Source organism: Somniosus microcephalus, chromosome 15 (assembly GCF_052327205.1).
Source record: "Somniosus microcephalus isolate GS21.2 chromosome 15, FLI_Smic_1.0, whole genome shotgun sequence".
In the NCBI taxonomy this organism is placed as follows: domain Eukaryota; kingdom Metazoa; phylum Chordata; class Chondrichthyes; order Squaliformes; family Somniosidae; genus Somniosus; species Somniosus microcephalus.
In genome coordinates, this window is record NC_141001.1 from 111,811,648 (window position 1) to 111,830,761 (window position 19,114).

General features: G+C 44.3%; 1 protein-coding gene across 1 annotated transcript in view; it reads left to right on the plus strand.

The window, feature by feature from the left end:
• The window catches only part of LOC147107159 (doublecortin domain-containing protein 1-like), a 731,408-nt gene that overhangs the window by 198,668 nt on the left and 513,626 nt on the right, over positions 1-19,114 (plus strand). The window contains exons 9-10 of the mRNA XM_086008298.1: positions 3,984-4,154; positions 17,713-17,811. Of these exons, the coding sequence (XP_085864424.1) occupies positions 3,984-4,154; positions 17,713-17,811 (270 nt within the window). The remainder of the gene's footprint in view (positions 1-3,983; positions 4,155-17,712; positions 17,812-19,114) is intronic.

Genomic DNA, 19,114 nt, shown 5'->3' on the forward strand with positions numbered 1-19,114 from the left:
TGAAAAATAAAAAAAGGAGGGAGCAGGCAATTTCAGCATTTTTATGGTCTTGGAGAAATTAATTTTGAATAGCATATTTCACAATCATTAGTAATATAAAGTAGAGCCCGTGAAATTGCGCTGTGGGATAATAGACACAAGTGCTTAGACACAAATGTATCTGAAATTACGCTCCCCACTATTTTAGCAGAGGTGTTGAGCCATTTAATGGGGCTACACTGTGAGAACATATTGGGTTTGTACACTGATATCCCGCATCGCAATGTCAGGGGCGGAATGCTTTATGTATTTTGATTTAAAATTTATAAATGAAAAGAAATAAAAGATAAATTCAAACACATGAAGGAATATATCTCCACACTCCCGGCCTCCAATCAGAGTGATTTAAGAAACACTTAACAAAAAATCCTTTCTTGTATTAAGCAGTTCACAAATCATGGTGAATTTGTGGGAACGGTAGCTTAGTGGTAATGTTACTGGGCTAATAATCTAGAGGCCTGGACTAATGATCTGGAGACAAGTGTTTAAATCCCACCACAACACCTGGGGAATTTACATTCAGTTAGTTAAATAAATCTGGAATAACAAAGCTAGTATCAATACTTGGTGACCATGAAACTACTGGATTGTCGTAAAAACCCATCATGCTCACTAATGTCTTTTAGGGAAGGAAATCTGCCAGTGTGGCCTATATGTGACTCCAGACCCACAGCAATGTTGTTGACTCTTAACTGTCCTCTGACAATGTTGGAGGTGTAAATTAATGATCAGCACTTCTATGTTTAAAAGTCATATCATGCCACTCAGTTGTCAAGAAAGCAACTTACCACCTTCTCGAGGGCAATTAGGGATGGGCAATAAATACTGGCCTTGCCAGTGACATCCACATCCCTTGATTGAATAAAAAAAATACTTCATGGAGGCTCATATGATATGATTTCCATTCCCATGTGAGGGCCAATTACCTCATGAGGAGGAAAAGGGTTTAAACTAAAAGGTGGAACTTCTGATTTGTGGAGTGCCTGCATGCACACAGGAATGTAATATAAGTGCACTATGTAAAATTAACATGTTAATGCCTACATAAAAATAGGAAGTCACACAACACCAGGTTATAGTCCAACAGCTTTATTTGAAATCACAAGCTTTCGGAGCGCTGCTCCTTCGTCAGGTGAAGCAGCGCTCCGAAAGCTTGTGATTTCAAATAAAGCTGTTGGACTATAACCTGGTGTTGTGTGACTTTCTACATTTGTCCACCCCAGTCCAACACCGGCATCTCCACATCATACATAAAAATAAGGGAATCTGGCACAAGTGTGATAAATGTTTGGAGGTGTAAATTAATGATCAGCACTTCTATGTTTAAAAGTCATATCAGGCAGAGCACCATCAGTTATTCCACTTAAAACAGTTGCATTGTATGCTTCATTTAAAATACATATTTAATGTTTTGTAAATAGAGGAATGTGGAACAAGCCATATATAGTAACACCATTAGCCCACTGTGACCCAGTGAGTGGAAAAAAATTGATTTCCAACATTTTTATGATTTTGCAGAGACTATAATCCCATTTAATACAGAAATCGTTTCTGTTACTTCACAGTGTGAAAGTAACATGATTTTTTTCCAATAACTGCCATTCCCAAACCTATAGGTTTAAAAGATCCATTCAAAAAGTCAGACTTAAATCCATATGCTATTCAGGGTCCTGCTTTGTCACAATCCTCAGAGTATTTAAGGAAAGCCTATCACCTTTTCTAATAAGAAAAATTCTCAGCCTGTTTTCATCTTAGTGGGCAAACGTTTAATATGTTTGAGTGATATTCCTCTCTCCATTATCAGTGCAGGGTTTAATCTATTTACTTTAAATGGATTAATCCCCTTACTAAAATAGCTAACAGAGGAAAGCTTTTCTTTGAGGGATATCAGCAACAGGAATCTCTAGGCTTTTTTTGGGACAATTTATACATCACTTAGTAGAACCTAAGCGCATACGTCACTGGACTGTTTGTGGAGGATGGGATGCGTTAAGTCTATCTATAGGACAGGTTTGATTTTTTTTGTCTTCATCAAAGTGCTAGTGCGAGAAACTAGAACTCATCCCATTTCATGCACACAGTACTCAAGTCAGCCAGGTACAAAGTAAAGCTCCCTCTTCTCTGTCATAATAAAATGCTTCAGTCCCAACCTCCGAAGAACACCCGTACTGCACCAATGTGATTTTTTTTCTCTCCCCACATTTCTCACACCACGCAGTCCTGAGTGAGATTTGTATGAAATTAGGGACAGTGCTGGGCTGTAGGCCAAAGCCCACTAGGAACTGGATCAAACTGCCCAAGCTCATTTCACATTGGACCCTTGCAGCCAGTGTGGGCTGGATTTGACCCAAGGTTGCAGAGGTAAAAGTCCAGTGTCTAACCTATTAGGCCACCCAATCCCCCCCCCCCACAAATTAGATTTTTGAGGGTTTGATCTGCAGCTCAAGCAGATGGGTGGTGAGACACACGTCCTGATTTCATGGCCCTGATTGTAAAGGGGCGGGGGCGGGGGCGGGGCAGGTACAGTTTGCACAAGCCCGCAGCGGGTGGGGAGTCTGGGGATTAGGAGGCCCGCCTGGGCCCCACTTCCATAAATTTTCCCAGAGTCCCGAACTCGGCGGCAGGAGGCAGTAGCCGGGGACCCACGAGAACGGTCGCTGGCAGTCAGTTGAGAGGGGCGGAGCCGGAGGGGCTTTGGATGCAACTGGGGGAGCCCAGGGCAATGGAGGCCCAAAGCTTCCTCGTGAAGTTTCCAGCAGGTAGGGAGAGTTAAAATCGGGGCCTTTATTGTTGTAACTGTAGCTGAAGAATAATTTATCTCATACGTTGATTTGTAGCTCTGTCACATACAAATGATATGTTAATGCAGCTTTTGACAGCACACTGCTATTGTTCACCCTGTGAAGGAATGGCTGAAAACACAACTGCAAAGTTGAACAGCCGTTTCGCATTTTGCAAAAACTATCCTTATATTGGACTTTTATACTACTTTGCAAAAACTGTTTTATACTATAGTACAATAACACTCAGTCCATCTTAGCACTGCTTTGCCTCTCAAACAATCTGTAACCCTCAACCAACATCACTAAAACAGATTACAGTGTCTGGTCATTATCACATTGCTATTTGTGGGATCTTGTTGTGCGGAAATTGGCTGCCACGTTTCCCACATTACAACAGTGACCACAAAATTGGCTGTAAAGCACTTTGGGACGTCCTGAGGTCATGAAAGGCGATATATAAATGCATTATTTGGGGTTCTCTTTTATTTTAATTAAATAAAGGCGATTATGGTACATTGCACCTGGATATACCAACATGTTTTTGGGCTTATTCAGATGCTTCTATATACAAGTTTGTGACAGCTGCAGAATTAATAAATAGCGAATATTACTCTAGACATTTTATTTTAATTGGGTTAACATCTCCTCTAAAATGGTGGAGCAAAGAATTTCAGACGAACACATTAAGCATTTGTAGTCACATATCCCACAGTGTAATTTCAGGACCCGGGCATTTAATTCACCAAAGTACACAACAATGGCCATTCTGAGATTAGGTTTTGTAAATAACTCCAAACAACAGCAAACTATTGGTCTCTGTTATATTTTCTCCTTCCTGCTTATGACACTTCACAAAAATCCAGATGGACAACTTACATTGCACATAGCAGTCAGTGAAATATGAAGACATAGATTATTTTTGTGACTGATGTAGACTCTAATCGGTGAGAGATGAAGTCAAAAGAAGTCAATCCAGGGGCAACAGCTATATAATACACCCTACGACACATGTCAAACCTTGGGAGGTGCATCGCTGTCAAAAGATTGCCAGATTCAAGTTGTGTAAAACTTTCTCAACAGAAATAGCATCCAAAAAGTGTAATAGGTGTGACTTCAATAATTATCCCTTGCTAACAGCCTCTTGTATTTTAACCCCTTTAGTTGGACAACTTGATTGATGAACTGCGAGCCGCTATTAAGAAGCACAATGGCCAGCTCTCCAAACTCGGCCCACAATTACAAGCTGAAGAGGAGCAGCAAGGTGGCTTTGTGTCCTGGCATATTAAAAAGCTTCCGGCAAGCACCACTCTTCCAAAAGGCCTGCAGCTAAAAGTGGGTGTCACTTATCTCATTGTTATATATACAAGGTCAGAATGCTCCACTTTCATTTTGAATTATGTTTCATGTTGGTGGATATATATATCCACATTTTTTTTTCAAAGACTCATCAAGTGTTTGTTCCTATCATCTATCTAAACTGACTCACTCACTTTCCACAGTTATTGCCGCCCATTCAGCCCTGTAATCCCAATAAGGAGGAAAGCATTTGCATTTATAAATCACCTTATAACATCTCTCAGGACATTGAGAAGCACTTCACATGTTTTTGAAAGTGTAATCACTGTTGTCATATAGGCAAATACAGCAGCCATTACACACAGTAAGATCCCACAAATGCCAATGGGTTGAATGACCAGATAATCTGTTATTAATTAGATGAAGGAACAATATTCAAAGTTTTTTCCCCTGATTATTTGTTATCGTAGATATGACCTACATTATGTCCTCTTTAATATAAATAGTTCTGTGGCAGTTTACTTCCCAGAATCTTAGTCAAGTTCTACAATGCCAACGTCTGTCTTTTATCTACAAGGTACTGTATCCAAACAACTAAATCTGTTAGCTAACTGTTCCAGTTTTGAGGTCCTTAAATTGCATTTATTCTGTGTCCCTTTATACAGTTTGGACAATTCCTTGGGTCCCTACATGCTATAGTCCAGTTTTCAGTTCCACTTCACAGCTTATTCAGTTTTCCATCCCTGTTCCCTATATACATTGTCCTGTTCCCCAATCACATTCACAATTTGTGTCTTGCTTTATGGCAGAGAAGGCATGATTATATCTTCCTAAATTTTAATTATTTTAGCTGATTATTAATGCTTTTGTTTATCTGCAGCTTCCTTAGTTAATGGCACCCATGCTGTGTATTACCCATCACCCCGTACGCCAGACCCTACGAACTGTTGTGTGGCATCATTAGTCTTCGGTTCTAATGAGAACAGAATCTCAAGGCTTAAGTAAATAGTTTTTCCATTGCTGTATATTACAAATCAACAAATAACCTCCTTTCAGCTGTGAACTGCCCAGGTTTTAAATCTCTGTGTCTTTTGGAGGTGTAAGCAGTTGCTCAGGGAATGTTTGTTGTTTGTGCTTTGAATGCAGATAAAGCACACAAATAGCGATTAGTTGTCATTACCAGCCTACGGTGATGTTTCCCTCCTCTCGGCTTGTCACCCAGCGGAAAATATCATGTTACTAATCCGATTTGGACAGTTCAGGCCTTGAAATTGTTTAAAATGTCAGCCTGACCATTGGAATGGGGTAGGTCCTTTCCTGTCTGTGACATCCTGAAGCTGCCCTAGGAAATGCCAGCAGGGCAGCCAGCAGGAAGGCAGTCAAAACCGAGCTGCAACACTATCCCAGTGGACAAACACATGGTTTAAATGTGAGCATTCAACCTAAAACACATGGACACACGCACAGGAGTGTGTTTGCCCCACCACTTTATTTGTTTTTACTTCCCAATTAGTGACTTGTCAGGGTGTGTTTGATTTACTCATGTTGCTGGTTCATCGCAGTCACATCTGGTGACAATCGACGGACAGGTTCAATGTACAAAAAGTTTGTTCACATCGGCAGTTTGGTTTGCACATGGTGATTGTAAGTGACGTGACAGAAACATTTAGCAACACATACAGTGCACAGGTAAAAAGACAACTGCCTTTGGTGAAAATCTGAAATCTAAGCAGAAGGATGGCCACGTTCTAAATGTCATTTGTCTTGCTTTTTTAGATGCTGCATTTCTAGTATTTTCTGTTTATATTAGAATGTTGTCAACATTAGAGTACAAGTGCTTAACATTTTTGTGTGGCATTCCCCTGTGCGCTATTTTAACAGACAGTATTTCAGCATGCATCAGACATACACTCCACATCTCACACTCCAGACATTTTGGCCTAGAAATTTGGGTGGTTTGCACCACCTGCTAGCGGCATGTAATGGCGAAAAAATGGTGGCTGGCGCACTTCCGCCAGCTGGTGGCGGGTACCGTGGCAGCCGCCATTTTCGGCAGGTTATCTATGCTGCCATTAACTGATATCGGCATGAGTATTTTAATGAAGTGGAGGGTGACGCCAATCGGCGTGCAATGCTGCATTGACGCCAGCTCATCCATTTTGGAGTTCTCCGCTCGCATTGCTGCCTGTGCTAAATCACGCCAGTATTTGCTGCCACTAGAAGGTCTTTCAGCGGCGTTAATAGCCATGAGGAGTCTGGCAGGGCTTATGAGGATGGATGCTGGAACTTAAACGCCTCCTTTGCCAAGGTTCTTCTTTTAAACTTTCATTTTTTGCTCATCAGTGGCAGGGGCTGGGGTTGCAATTTCTGGCAGCTTTCCGGGAGGCCTACAGTGTTTGTGGGTCAGTAAATCAATGGGTGAACTCCATTGCAACGATTGAAAATGATCTGTGATAAGATCTCTTTTATCTGCATTCGTGTCATAAACAAACAAAAAAATCGATAAACATCGTGTAGCAGCTAATATTGTTGGAGCACGTACAGCAACAGTTTGGGTCGCTCCTTTCTTCCCCACTTCCCTACACTGCGAGCGAGAGACCAAGGCGACCTTCAGTGCTGCAAAGAGCGTGTTGCACTAACAAATCACCACCACGCTGATGATAATGAGCAGGCAGTACCAAAATGCCGGTACTGTCTGCGCTCTCTCGGCTGTTGGCCATTATCCTTGGTCGCCAATGTTACCGGCAGGTTTCCAGCTTTCCCCAATTTCTAGGCCTACATTTTTTACTGATGGAACATAATCTTAAAAAAAAGTAGTTAGTTCTGTAAGTAGCATAGACACCTCAGACAGGACTCTCATACCCCCTGTTAAATGTCAACTAGGTTCTTGTTGGCAATGTAGAACATTAATGCCTTTTGTGTGCTCCTGTACAATCCAGCTGAGAAAAGATTGGACTAACATAGGTGTAAAGTCTGTGTGTTCTAGTTGTAATTAATAACACACAGGCTACAAGCTTAAAGTTCAACAGGTCTTTACTGGTTGGAGGTCAGGACGATCTGCAATACATCTTACTACACAGTGCTTATATACCGGTGGTCACCACCGGTATTACGTATACAGCAGCCAGAGAAAGTAGTACATCTCTTAAGGTGGAACAGGCTTAAGTTCTCTTAAGGTGGAACAGATTACATACACCACAATCCTCCCTTTTTAGCTTAATAGTCATATCCCCATTTAACATAACATCATAACATATATACATATATAACTTCAGGTATAAAGGCCTAGAAATTAGGTATAGCCCCGCCAGGTCTTTAGCGCCCGAAATTTAGCGCTCGGCCGGATTCCCGTAGCGCCCGCCTGAAATTCAGTTGCGCCGCCCCAACACGGAGGCGGGCGCTATTGGAGGGTTTGGCCGCCTCGTTTGGGACGAAGAATGTCAGTTTCAGGCGTCCAGCTGCCACTGCGGCACCCAATGCAGTGCGGCAGGCTGGGGTACTGCAGGCCTCCTCCTTCTCTTAAGGAGGAGCTGCCTGCAGCCGTGAGATCGCCGCTGGATTCCCCCGGCAAATGAGCCCGGCACCACGGAGAAGTGCCGGGCTCGCGGGAGTGACACACCAATGCCGCGGGGGGGTGGTGCAGGAGTCCGGGGAGGGAGGCGCGGCCAGGCGGCCGCCGGGAAAGCGGCCGGCCGCCCCTCCACCTTTATGCGCCGGCCTCTCGGAGCTGCAAGGCACCGTTTTGCAAACGCTGTTTGCGGCCGCCACGGGAGAGGCGACCGCAACTGAATTTGGCGGTCGGACCGGAATTGCATTGGAACCGGGGCGCTGCGCACACCGATGACGTCATCGGTGCCAGCACAGCGCTACCGGCTAACGTCGATGTTACGGACCAACTGAATTTCGGGCGCGAAAAAACTTCCGGCGCAAACCACTCTATAGCCCATAAGTGGGCGCAAACGCGACTGAATTTCTAGGCCAAACAGTTCAAAGGTTCAGTCTCTCAGGAGGCCTTCTGATTCGGTCTGGATAACGCCTTTCAGTGGTCTCTGATTCTTGTTGCTGAGGTGACTCTGCTTGTTGGTTCCCTATGTATTGGACGTCATCATCAGGTACAGTCCCTGCCGAGGTAGATGCTTCAGGTTCATTAACGTCTTCCACAGTTGTCTCTGTCGCAACCATGGGTTCGACTCTTGCTCTTAATTCTACCAATTGATCCGCATGACGCCTTATCACATTGTTACCAATATCTACTGTGTACATCAGAGGTCCTTGTCTGGCCCGAATTGTTCCGGGCTGCCATTTTTCGTTTCCATAGCCCCTTGCCAACACTGGTTGTCCTACTTCGAAACTTCGCGTGGACTTGTTATTAATATGCCGGAACTGTTTGTTTTCCACTTCCCTCCGCACATTTGGTTTTAACAAGTCCAAACTGGACCACAACCTCCTGTTATAAAACATCATGGCAGGACTTTGGTTAGTCACTGCATGAGCGGCGTTTCGATACGCCATTAGGAAATTGTCCACCTTGTGCTGTAGCGGAATCTGATCGTCGTTCATGGCCTTTATTGCCTTTTTGAATGTTTGGACAAATCTCTCGGCCAACCCGTTTGTCGCCGGGTGATATGGGGCAGAGGTATAATGTTTCACCCCATTCTTCTTTAAGGATTTTTGGAATTCTTCCGATACAAACTGTGGTCCGTTGTCCGAACAGATCTGTTCTGGCAATCCGTTCCTTGCGAATATTGTTCTTAACACCGCAATTGTCTTTTCTGAAGTAGTGGTATTCATCTTGATCACTTCTGGCCATTTGGAATGTGCGTCCACCGCAATTAGGAACATGGAGTCCATGAATGGACCAGCAAAGTCAATATGTACGCGTTGCCATGGGGCTGAAGGCCATTCCCATGGGTGTAGTGGTGCGATCGGAGGTGCATTTTGCACTTTTTGGCATCCAGCGCAGCTTTTCGTCAACTCCTCTATCTGTTGGTCAATACCCGGCCACCATACATAAGCCCTAGCAAGACTTTTCATCTTAACTCCCCCCAGATGACCTTCATGCAGTTCTTTTAGAACTCCTTCCCTTAACTTGGGAGGAATAATCACTCTTGTCCTGTACATCAAAGTACCATGGCAGACGGACAGCTGGTCTCGCCTTGCCGAGAATGCCGGTAACAAAGGATCACCACGTGTTGGCCATCCTTTCACTGTCACCTCGTAGACTCTGGACAGTGTCGGGTCGTTCCTGGTTTCCCTTTCAATACTTGCATTGGTGACTGGTAAACACTCGATGATGGTCGAATGAAATAACTCAACAGGGTCAACTTTCGTCGTTTCTTCTTCTTCAGGTAGTGGCAGGCGCGACAGCCCATCAGCATTGCCATGTTGCTTTGTACCTTTGAATTCTATTTGATATTGATGTGCCCCTAGGAAAAGGGACCATCTCTGGAGACGCTGTGCTGTCATCACTGAAACACCCTTCTTAGGGTTAAAAATGGATACCGACGGCTGATGGTCTGTCAGAAGTGTGAATTTTTGGCCCTGCAGGTAATGATTAAACTTCTTCACTCCCCATACAAGGCTGAGAGCCTCCCTATCGATCTGTGCATAGTTGCGCTCAGCGGAGGTCAATGATCTGGATGCAAACGCGACTGGCCTTTCCGTGCCATTTGGCAACTTGTGTGAGAGTACTGCCCCAATACCATATGGAGAAGCATCACAAGCCAACCGAATAGGCAGTGTCGGGTTGAAGTGAGCCAACACTTCCTCTGAGGTGATCAATTCTTTGCTTTTGCGAAATGCCTTCTTACAGTTTTCGCTCCATTCCCATGGTACCCCCTTCTGTAAAAGAGCGTTTAGCGGGTGCAGTACCGTGGATAGATTTGGTAGAAATTTATGGTAATAGTTAATCAATCCTAGAAATGACCTCAATTGAGAGACATTATCCGGAGCGGGAGCCTTTACAACTGCCTCTATCTTGTCAGGAGACTTATGAAGCCCCTCCCGGTCAATGACATGACCACAGTACGAGATCCGCTTCTGGAAGAACTCGCATTTTTGCCGATTAACTCTAAGTCCATACTCTTTCAGTCTGTTGAGCACCAGTTCCAAGTTTGCGAGGTGTTCTTCATCACCATCACCTGTAATCAGAATATTGTCCAGGTAACATTGTGTGCCTGGAATTCCCTGTAATACCTGCTCCATGGCCCTCTGCCAAATTGCTGGAGCCGATGCCACTCCAAAAACCAATCTATTGTACCGGTACAAACCTCGATGCGTGTTGATCGTGAGGTATTGGCGTGACTCTTCTTCAACCTCCATCTGCAAGTACGCCTGCGCCAGGTCTATCTTGGTGAAGTGTTTCCCTCCAGACAACGAAGCAAAAATATCCTCAATCCGCGGAAGCGGATACTGCACCGGGTGAAGCACCGGATTAACGGTGATTTTGAAATCTCCACAGATGCGAACCTTCCCTGGTTCTCCTGGCTTGTTGCTCGAAGGACGTTTCATAACGGGAACAATGGGCGTAGCCCACTCACTCCAATCTACCTTAGACAGTACACCTGAACGTTCTAGCGCTTCCAGTTCCGCTTCTACAGTAGGTCGTATTGCATAGGGTACCGGTCTGGCTTGAAAAATTTTGGTTGTGCATGTTCATCAATCTTGATGTTTGCCGTAATTCCTCTCAGTGTTCCCAGTCCCTGCTGGAACACCTCTTTAGCATCATCCAATATTCTGGACAATCGTTTAGGTTTGACATCTGTTTCCCCGGAATCTACCGTTAGTGCCTTCAAGGAGTGCCAGTCCATATTCATTTTCCTAATCCACTCCCGTCCCAGTAGTGGTGGACCTCCTTCAGGTAGCACATATAAGTCCATTACTTGGCTTTCTTCGCCCTTGTGGACCACTTTTACCTCTATCTTTCCGACGGGGTACACTCTTTGCCCCGTGTAGGTTTTCAATATAATCTCCGTATCCCGTAGGGGAATATGTTGGAATAACCTTTTGTAATCTTTCTTATTCATGACCGTCAATGCCGATCCAGTGTCCAATTCCATCTTTACTTGGGCTCCTGCTATCTGAAGAGTGACCCAAATTGTCTGGAGATCTGCATCCTTACCAACGTTGTGTACTCTTAAGCTACCCAGTTCATTACTGCTAGCGTCTGAATCTGACTTCTGTTCGGTCGAACTGTTCTTTGTCACCTTGTGTACCTTTATGTATTTTCCTTGCGGTGACTTTTTGTTGCTGGTCTTCTTTCCTGACCGGCATACTTTAGCTATTTGGCCAAGCCTGCCACACGTTCTGCATTCTTGGTTTTTAAACCAACACTGGTTCTGATCGTGCGTTGTCTTTCCGCAACGATAACATTTTACAGTACTCAAACCCAATTTATTTGTACTGAGTTCCGGTGACCGTAGCTGCATTACTGCCGTGCCTCTCGCTGCGGCTTCGTGTGCTGCTGCCATAGTGACCGCTTTCTCAAGCGTCAGCTCATTCTCCTCGAGCAATCGCTTTTGTGTATCTTCTTTTAATAACCCACACACAAATTTATCTCGTAGCGCCTCTGTCAATCTCGTTCCGAATTGACAGTACTTTGCTAGCTTACGCAATTCCATTAAATATTCAACATTGCTTTCATCCTTCAGCTGCCTTCTGCTGTAAAATTTAAATCATTCCGCTAGCATCAGCGGCGTGGGGTTTAGGTGATTTTTCAGGACAGTAACAATCTCCTCGAACATCTGGTGATACAAGGTGTTTCAATTGCCCGTATGTCTTCGCACCCATTAAGTTTAATAATGTTAGTGCTTTCTCTGCATCTGGGATTTTATTTGCTTTACAATAATTTTGTATGCGTTCTACATACATAGCCCAATCTTCGATGTCGCTATCAAAGGTATTAATGTTCCCATGTTTAGGCATCGTTGCAATTTAATTTATTTTTATTTTTATCCAAGATGGCGGCTTCTGCGCTCTTTTCTTCGTCCTCCGCCTACAAAATGGCGGTTTTCCCGCGCTTGGCGGTCTTCACCCTTCCCCCGACGCTGTCTCCGCTTCACCGCGGCTCTCGCGCCTTCAGTTGCCCCCAGACGCTGCGCCTTTTTAGCCCGAATGCGGCCCGGCCCTTATCACCAGCCGTGATCGATGTCCCCGCGCTGCGCCTTTCGGCCCGAATGCGGCCCGGCCCTTATCTCCGGTCGCGATCGATCTCACCGCCCTTATTCCTCCGTCTTCCCTCCCCGTCTGTACAGCCAACGTGGCCGATTTTCTGGTCGCGTCGCTGCCCGGCTTACCCACTACCGAGGTAGAAAGAAGATAGCTGACAGCCGCTGATGAAGGCTTCGAGTTCAGGGTGTCTTCTGCACTCTGGTTTCTCGATGTCTGCCGCGCGACGTGTCTTCCAGCAGGGTGATGAGGGTGGAAACCTCTCTTCGACGTCCGTTCAGTGGACGAAGCCGCCGTGGGTATAACTGCTGCAGGGTAAGAATCTGACTCGTCACCACTGTAAAGTCTGTGTGTTCTAGTTGTAATTAATAACACACAGGCTACAAGCTTAAAGTTCAACGGGTCTTTACTGGTTGGAGGTCAGGACGATCTGCAATACATCTTACTACACAGTGCTTATATACCGGTGGTCACCACCGGTATTACGTATACAGCAGCCAGAGAAAGTAGTACATCTCTTAAGGTGGAACAGGCTTAAGTTCTCTTAAGGTGGAACAGGTTACATACACCACAATAGGGAATCCAAGATTGGAGTAACCTAGTGAACCTAAGATTGCACTAACCTGGGGAGCCTAATATTGCACCAACCTGGGCAACCAAAGATTGGACTAACCCAGGGAACCAAGATTGGACTAACGTAGGGAACCTAAGATTGGACTAACCCAGGGAACCCATCATTGGCTTTGGACTATGGAGGGGAGAAATCTGCTAATTAGTGATGTTGGATGAGGAGTGGAATCGGGCTTGGCTACAATGCTCCTCATGACTGAACAGCATGCTCACACACACTGTCCAGGCTCACGTGAAAATTGCCACTTGGGTGAGGAATCAAAGGGCTACTGGTGCTCATGGAAGAATCATTGCCTTTAGACAAAGAGGGGAATTGCTGCAGATGTAGCATAAATCCAGCCTCGAAGAATTCCTTCAGATATAAATGATGTTCACAAGTTTTGGGTTTGGGTTTTGATAGAACCATATATTCCCTGAGTGGCCTCATAATGGTTCCTTGAAGCTAGCCTTGTTCCCTATGATCCAGAAACTGTACTTTTCTTATGCTTTCTCATTGCAAAGGTGTGTACCAAAAGGGTTAACAATGTCCATTTTGCTGTAATCTGTTTACTAGATTTAATGTAGTCTTGGCTCATACTCCCAATCTCTTTAAAACAGTGGACATTATCATATAGATCAAAGGCTTACAGACTTGGCAGAAGACATAGTCCAGTGGGAAAGGCTATAGGGAAGAGCAAGAGGCATATTTACTCCTGGCTATTGTTACAGGGAATATTTGATATAAATGGAGATACCAATGAAGTGAAAATAATTGTAATCATCATCTCCAAACCAAAATGGAAAATATAACAAGATTAGAAATTGGTTGTTTTACTCAGTGAATTGAAACAAATTATTTTGGGGTTCAAGGTCTTTGTCTAGCTTTACTTGGTATTACCAGCATCAGAAATGTAGCTGTCGAGTGGCAGAAAGTATGAACAAATAATATAAGTGACAAAGAGGAAATGAAATTCACAACATGCCAGCTTCATCATTACCTCAAAGGACAAAAGTCATTGAGAACGCTAGGATGCTTTGTATACTCAGTATTGGAGGTTAGTGCGGAACTGAATTCTGAAGCCAAACTGACCTGAATTGCACCAGATTGGGTTAATTTCAGGGACCCTTGGGCTAATTGTGGCTTGCAAAGTGGGACAGAGGTGGAAATGTGACCAGTCCCCTGTTTGCATGTCAATGAAGGTCGGTAAAATGTATTTGTCACTAAGTGGTCTAAAATTTATTAATGACATTTATCATTGTTCAATTACTGTTATGATGTTTATTAATTGTTAATGATTCTTCTAGTTATGTCCCACTGATTTAGACTTTGAACGCATGCATGGCCTGCAATGTAAAGCTAATAATATTATCTTCTGACCCATGTGGGCAGTATTGGCCTGGCAGTGTCTGAAACTGGAAATGAAATGAGACCTTCAGGACAAAAAATCCACTGTTATTATCCAACTATCGCAGAATCACAGAAACCCCACAGTGCAGATAGAGGCCATTTCGGCCCATCGAGCCTGCACCGACACATATCCCACCCGATCCCCGTAACCCCTACACCAACACATATCCCACCCTATCCCCGTAATCCCATGTATTTAATCCCCCTAACACTAAGGGTCAATTTATCATGGCCAATCAACCTAACCCGCACATCTTTGGACTGTGGGAGGAAACCGGAGCACCCGGAGAAAACCCACGCAAACACGGGGAGAATGTGCAAACTCCACACAGACAGTCACCCGAGGCCAGATTCGAACCCGGGTCCCTGTCGCTGTGAGGCAACAGTGCTAACCACTATGCCACCGTGTAGCCCTTCTTCAGATTTTGAACACCATATTGATAATTCTTCGTGCTCCACTTACTCTTTATGTGGATAACATTCCCTGCTCTCTGAAAACATTTTCAACTTTCTAGCAACTCTGTTTTACATTACTGGGTATCTGGCACACTTGCAGTTTAGCTGCTGTTGAAATCTCTCCTCAGCAGTGTGTCAGCCAATTGACTGAGAGGTGCTTGATTGGCTGGTTTGCCATAGGTTAATGGGTTATCAGGCTTCGTATTGTTCAGTGAATTCTGGGCCTAAATGACCATTGAGCTACATAAACTGATCCACCTATCGTTTAAAAGATTGCCTGGCTTTATCGAGAGGCCATCAATATAAGATAGTCGCCAGTTAATCCAATAGGGAATTCAGGAGAAACTTCTTTACTCAGAGAGTGGTTAGAATGTAGAACTCGCTACCACAGGGAATAGTTGAGGTGAATAGCATAGAGGCAGTTAAGTGAGAAAGGAATAGAAGGATATGTTCATGGAGTTAGATGAAGTAGGGTGGGAGGAGGCTTGTATGGAGCCTAAACAGACCAGTTGGGCTGAATGACCTGTTTCTCTGCTGAAAATTCTATGTATCTATCTACAAGTGCCAGCTTGACACAGTTGGTAGTACTCTTGTCTCTGTGTCAGAAGGTCATGGGTTCAAGCCCCATTACAGGTTTGATCATGCAATCTAAGCAGGCACTTCAATGTGGTAAGAAGGTATTTCTGCATTCTCTGAGACATTGGCCGTGATTTTATCAATGGAGGCGGATTGGGTGTGGGTCAGGTGGTTTCCGCCCTCCAGTCCCCCCCCAGCTGCATCCGGCCCACAGATGTGATTTTACGTTGATTGACCTGCGGGCTTGCCGGCCAATTAAGAGGAAGCTGGTCAAATGATGTCATTTGATGACGTGTCATCTGCTGGTTTTCTTAAAGGGACCACGCACTTTTTTTTTGACAGTTGACTTCTCAGTGTTTGACAGCATTGAGGTGCTGCAAACACTGACAATCACTGCACAAAGGTCACTTCTTGCACCCAGGCTCTCCAATGACTCCCTCCATCGGCTGGAATGGATGGCAGCTGCAGGTGAGGTGACAGAAGCGATCTGTCACTGGTGAGAGAGGTTCTCCCAGTGAGGTGGCTCTGGACATGGATTTCAAAACTTGTAACCTAAAAAAATGTGTAAATGTATTAAAAATGCATTTCTCAACATTTTCTTACCTCTGAGACTCACCAGCGCAACATTGGATCCTTCACACCACTTCTGCAGCTGTCATCAATCCAGAGACACTACAGCAGACTCACATCACGCCACACTTACCTGGCGTGGTGTCCGGGCATCAGGAAACCCGAGGCAGAAGCGGCAAAATTCAAAAATAGCCTGTCAACGACTAGCAACCACCTGTTAATAGGCAGGTAATTGCCTTTAATCCACATCCCGCCGGGTCCATGCGCAAATCGGGGAGCTGACACTTGTGAAAATTGTTTGGAGGCGGGTTGACGGCGGGATCCCAACCTGCCGTCAATCAAAATGATTTTACCCTTTGACCCATCTCCAAACTTGCCCTCTGAGCGCTGGCAAAATCGCAGCCATTGTCTTTCAGATTCCTGCCTGGGTAGATGTAAATGCTCCAGTGGAGCTATATGACGAAAAGCAGGGAGCTGCCCTGGCCAACCTTTCTCCTTCAAGCAACACAGATCATTTGCTGTTTGTGTGATCTTTCTCTGCACAAATTCACTTTTGTGTTTGCCTACATAATAACAGCGACTATACTTGACAATCTGTTGGTTGTAACGTGCGTTGAGCTATGATGAGGTGGTGCATAAAAGAAAATGCTTTCTGTCTGTTTCAAGAGTGACCATCGCACTTCAAAGTGTCACAAGTATATAAAAAGAAAGCCAGTCATTTCATGCAAATTTTGTTTTGGACATACGTTCCAATTTGCAAGCTTCCCTTGCCTAACAGCAATTACACTCTAATTGATCTCAGGTTGTGTTTGCTTACAGCCTTAAATTGACCAGGCAACTTAAACACAACTTTACCATAGCAGAATAACAATACATTGTGCATTACAATAATCCTGACCTAATATAACAGCGCATCCTCTGATTTACCACGATCAATACCATTGGAGATCCATTAGTAGAGGATAAATGATAGTGAACAGTGGTTTACATAGGAACAGGAGTAGGCCATTCAGCCCCTCGAGCCTGATCCGCCCTTGAATTAGATCTTGGTTGATCTGCACCTCAACTCCACCCACCCGCCTTAGCTCCGTATCCCTTGATAGCCTCACCTAACAAAAATTTGCTGGTTTACTGAAAAGTAACCTAGCAAATGACAGCAGACCAGAGACCTCCAGGCTCGTGAGTTATCTGGTGTCACTGTTGCGAGCTGCATTGCTGTTCAGTTGTTTATTTTACAGCAGTATTTTTCTTGCATCTGTCTTTTGGATGAGACGTTAAACCGAGGCCCCGTCTACCCTGTCAAGGTGGACGTAAAAAATCCCAAGGCACTATTTCGAAGAAGAGCAGGGGAGCTCTCCCCGATGTCCTGGCCAATATTTAGCTCACAGCCAACATCAGATTATCTGGTTATTATCTCATTGCTGTTTGTAGGAGCTTGCTGTGTGCAAAATGGCTGCCGCGTTTCCTACATTACACCAGTGACTACACCTCAAAAAGGTACTTCATTGGCTGTAAAGCGCTTTGGGACGTCCAGAGGTCGTGAAAGGCTATATAAGTGCAAGTTCCATCTATCTATCAACATTGTTAAGTAACACTGGCAGATGGGAGAACTGCAACATCTGAAACAAATCTCTACTGGACACAACATGATGTGTGTTAGACTAAGTAATAGCAAGAAATATAACACTTGGATTCATATGGCGCCTTATCACTTCAAAATACCATAAAGCACTCCAGAAAATGCCACACTGTAGCTGGATATTAACACATGTGCAGACAATAACCCCTTTTGTTTGGCTAATTTATTAGGTGTATCGGAATGGTCAGAGCACAAGAGAAGTTCTCATCTATATTAACATGAAGACCATCGAGAAAGAGGCTGGCAATGACAAATTCATGATGGAAAGAGTAAGGATTTTTTTTTGCTAAGTAAATATTGTTGCAATAATAATAAAAGTGCTGGTTAAATAAAATAAAACAAATTGGTGGCAATTTTAACCTAATCGGGAAACTGACGGGATCAGGTGCAACGCTGGTTTACGCCCCGCCCAATTTTACCCTCCATTGAAATCAGCAGAGAGTAATATTGGGTGGGGTGTAAAACCGGTGTTCCACCCGATCCCTTGGGTTTTCCACCAGGTGAGTTAGGTTAGAATTACCCCCTTTACAATGTGTCTGTTTAGCCTCTACTGTTGGCTGACAGTTGCCCACATTTGCAGTTGTTATGCCTCACAACAAGATGCCCTGAGAATTCACATTGGCTGGGTGCTCACCATATAATAGGAAACATACTTTATCTGTCTTCATAACCTCTCTATACTTAGGTTAGTGTCCTGTGACATTTACTGGAAAAGCTGCCTTGATAAATAATTTCACAGCGTTCACTTACTGTTGGTATGCTATTGAGATATAGCCAACCATTTAAAGCTTTCATTTATTGAACAATGAGAAAGCAATTTTAAGATCTAAATTATTCAGCTACATTATTTGGAGCCACACCATTATGCTTCCTATATCTTCCCTGTATGAATGTTTTTATGAAAAGGTAAGTCTCCCAGATGATTCTACACCTGTGCTGCGCAGTTTCTAACGCATGTAAATTTACATTTGGCAACGATTCTTTTTTTGTTCTGGCCTCTTTCTCTCCTCCTTCACAACCCACAGTGTGTGCTATTTCCAAGTAGGTGACCTGCTGCCACTTTTGTTAATTGCTGCTCCTATAGCCGTCCGCTAGGAGGCATACGAGAGCAGACCAGAATTGGTCACTGATGTTTTCCCCCTCCATCTCTGCGGGAAAGGGATGCTCTGTATGGACTGGTTATTGGGGGTAAAGTTCAACTTTGGCAGGGGCGCAAAATGGGCAGTAGCAGATCGGCTGCCCAATAGACTTCAGTAGGAACTAAAATCAGACAGGGTGTATAATGGGCAGCCAATCTGCGACCACCCATTTTGAGCCCCTGCTGAAGTTGAATTTTACCCCCAGTATTTCTTGAAGTTGAACCAAAGCTGTTCAATCTCACTTTTATGGATACTGGTTGGTGTAGTAAGTTAAGCACGAGCCTTTCAACATTAAACATAGATTTCAATCCAGCAGACTGATAGGATGGAGGTCTCTTGTGCCGGATGGATGTAAGGGCCCTATGTGAAATGAGCTTTGGCACCCTCAACCCAATTCCTTGTGGGCATGTGCCACAGTACAAAAGGACCCAAT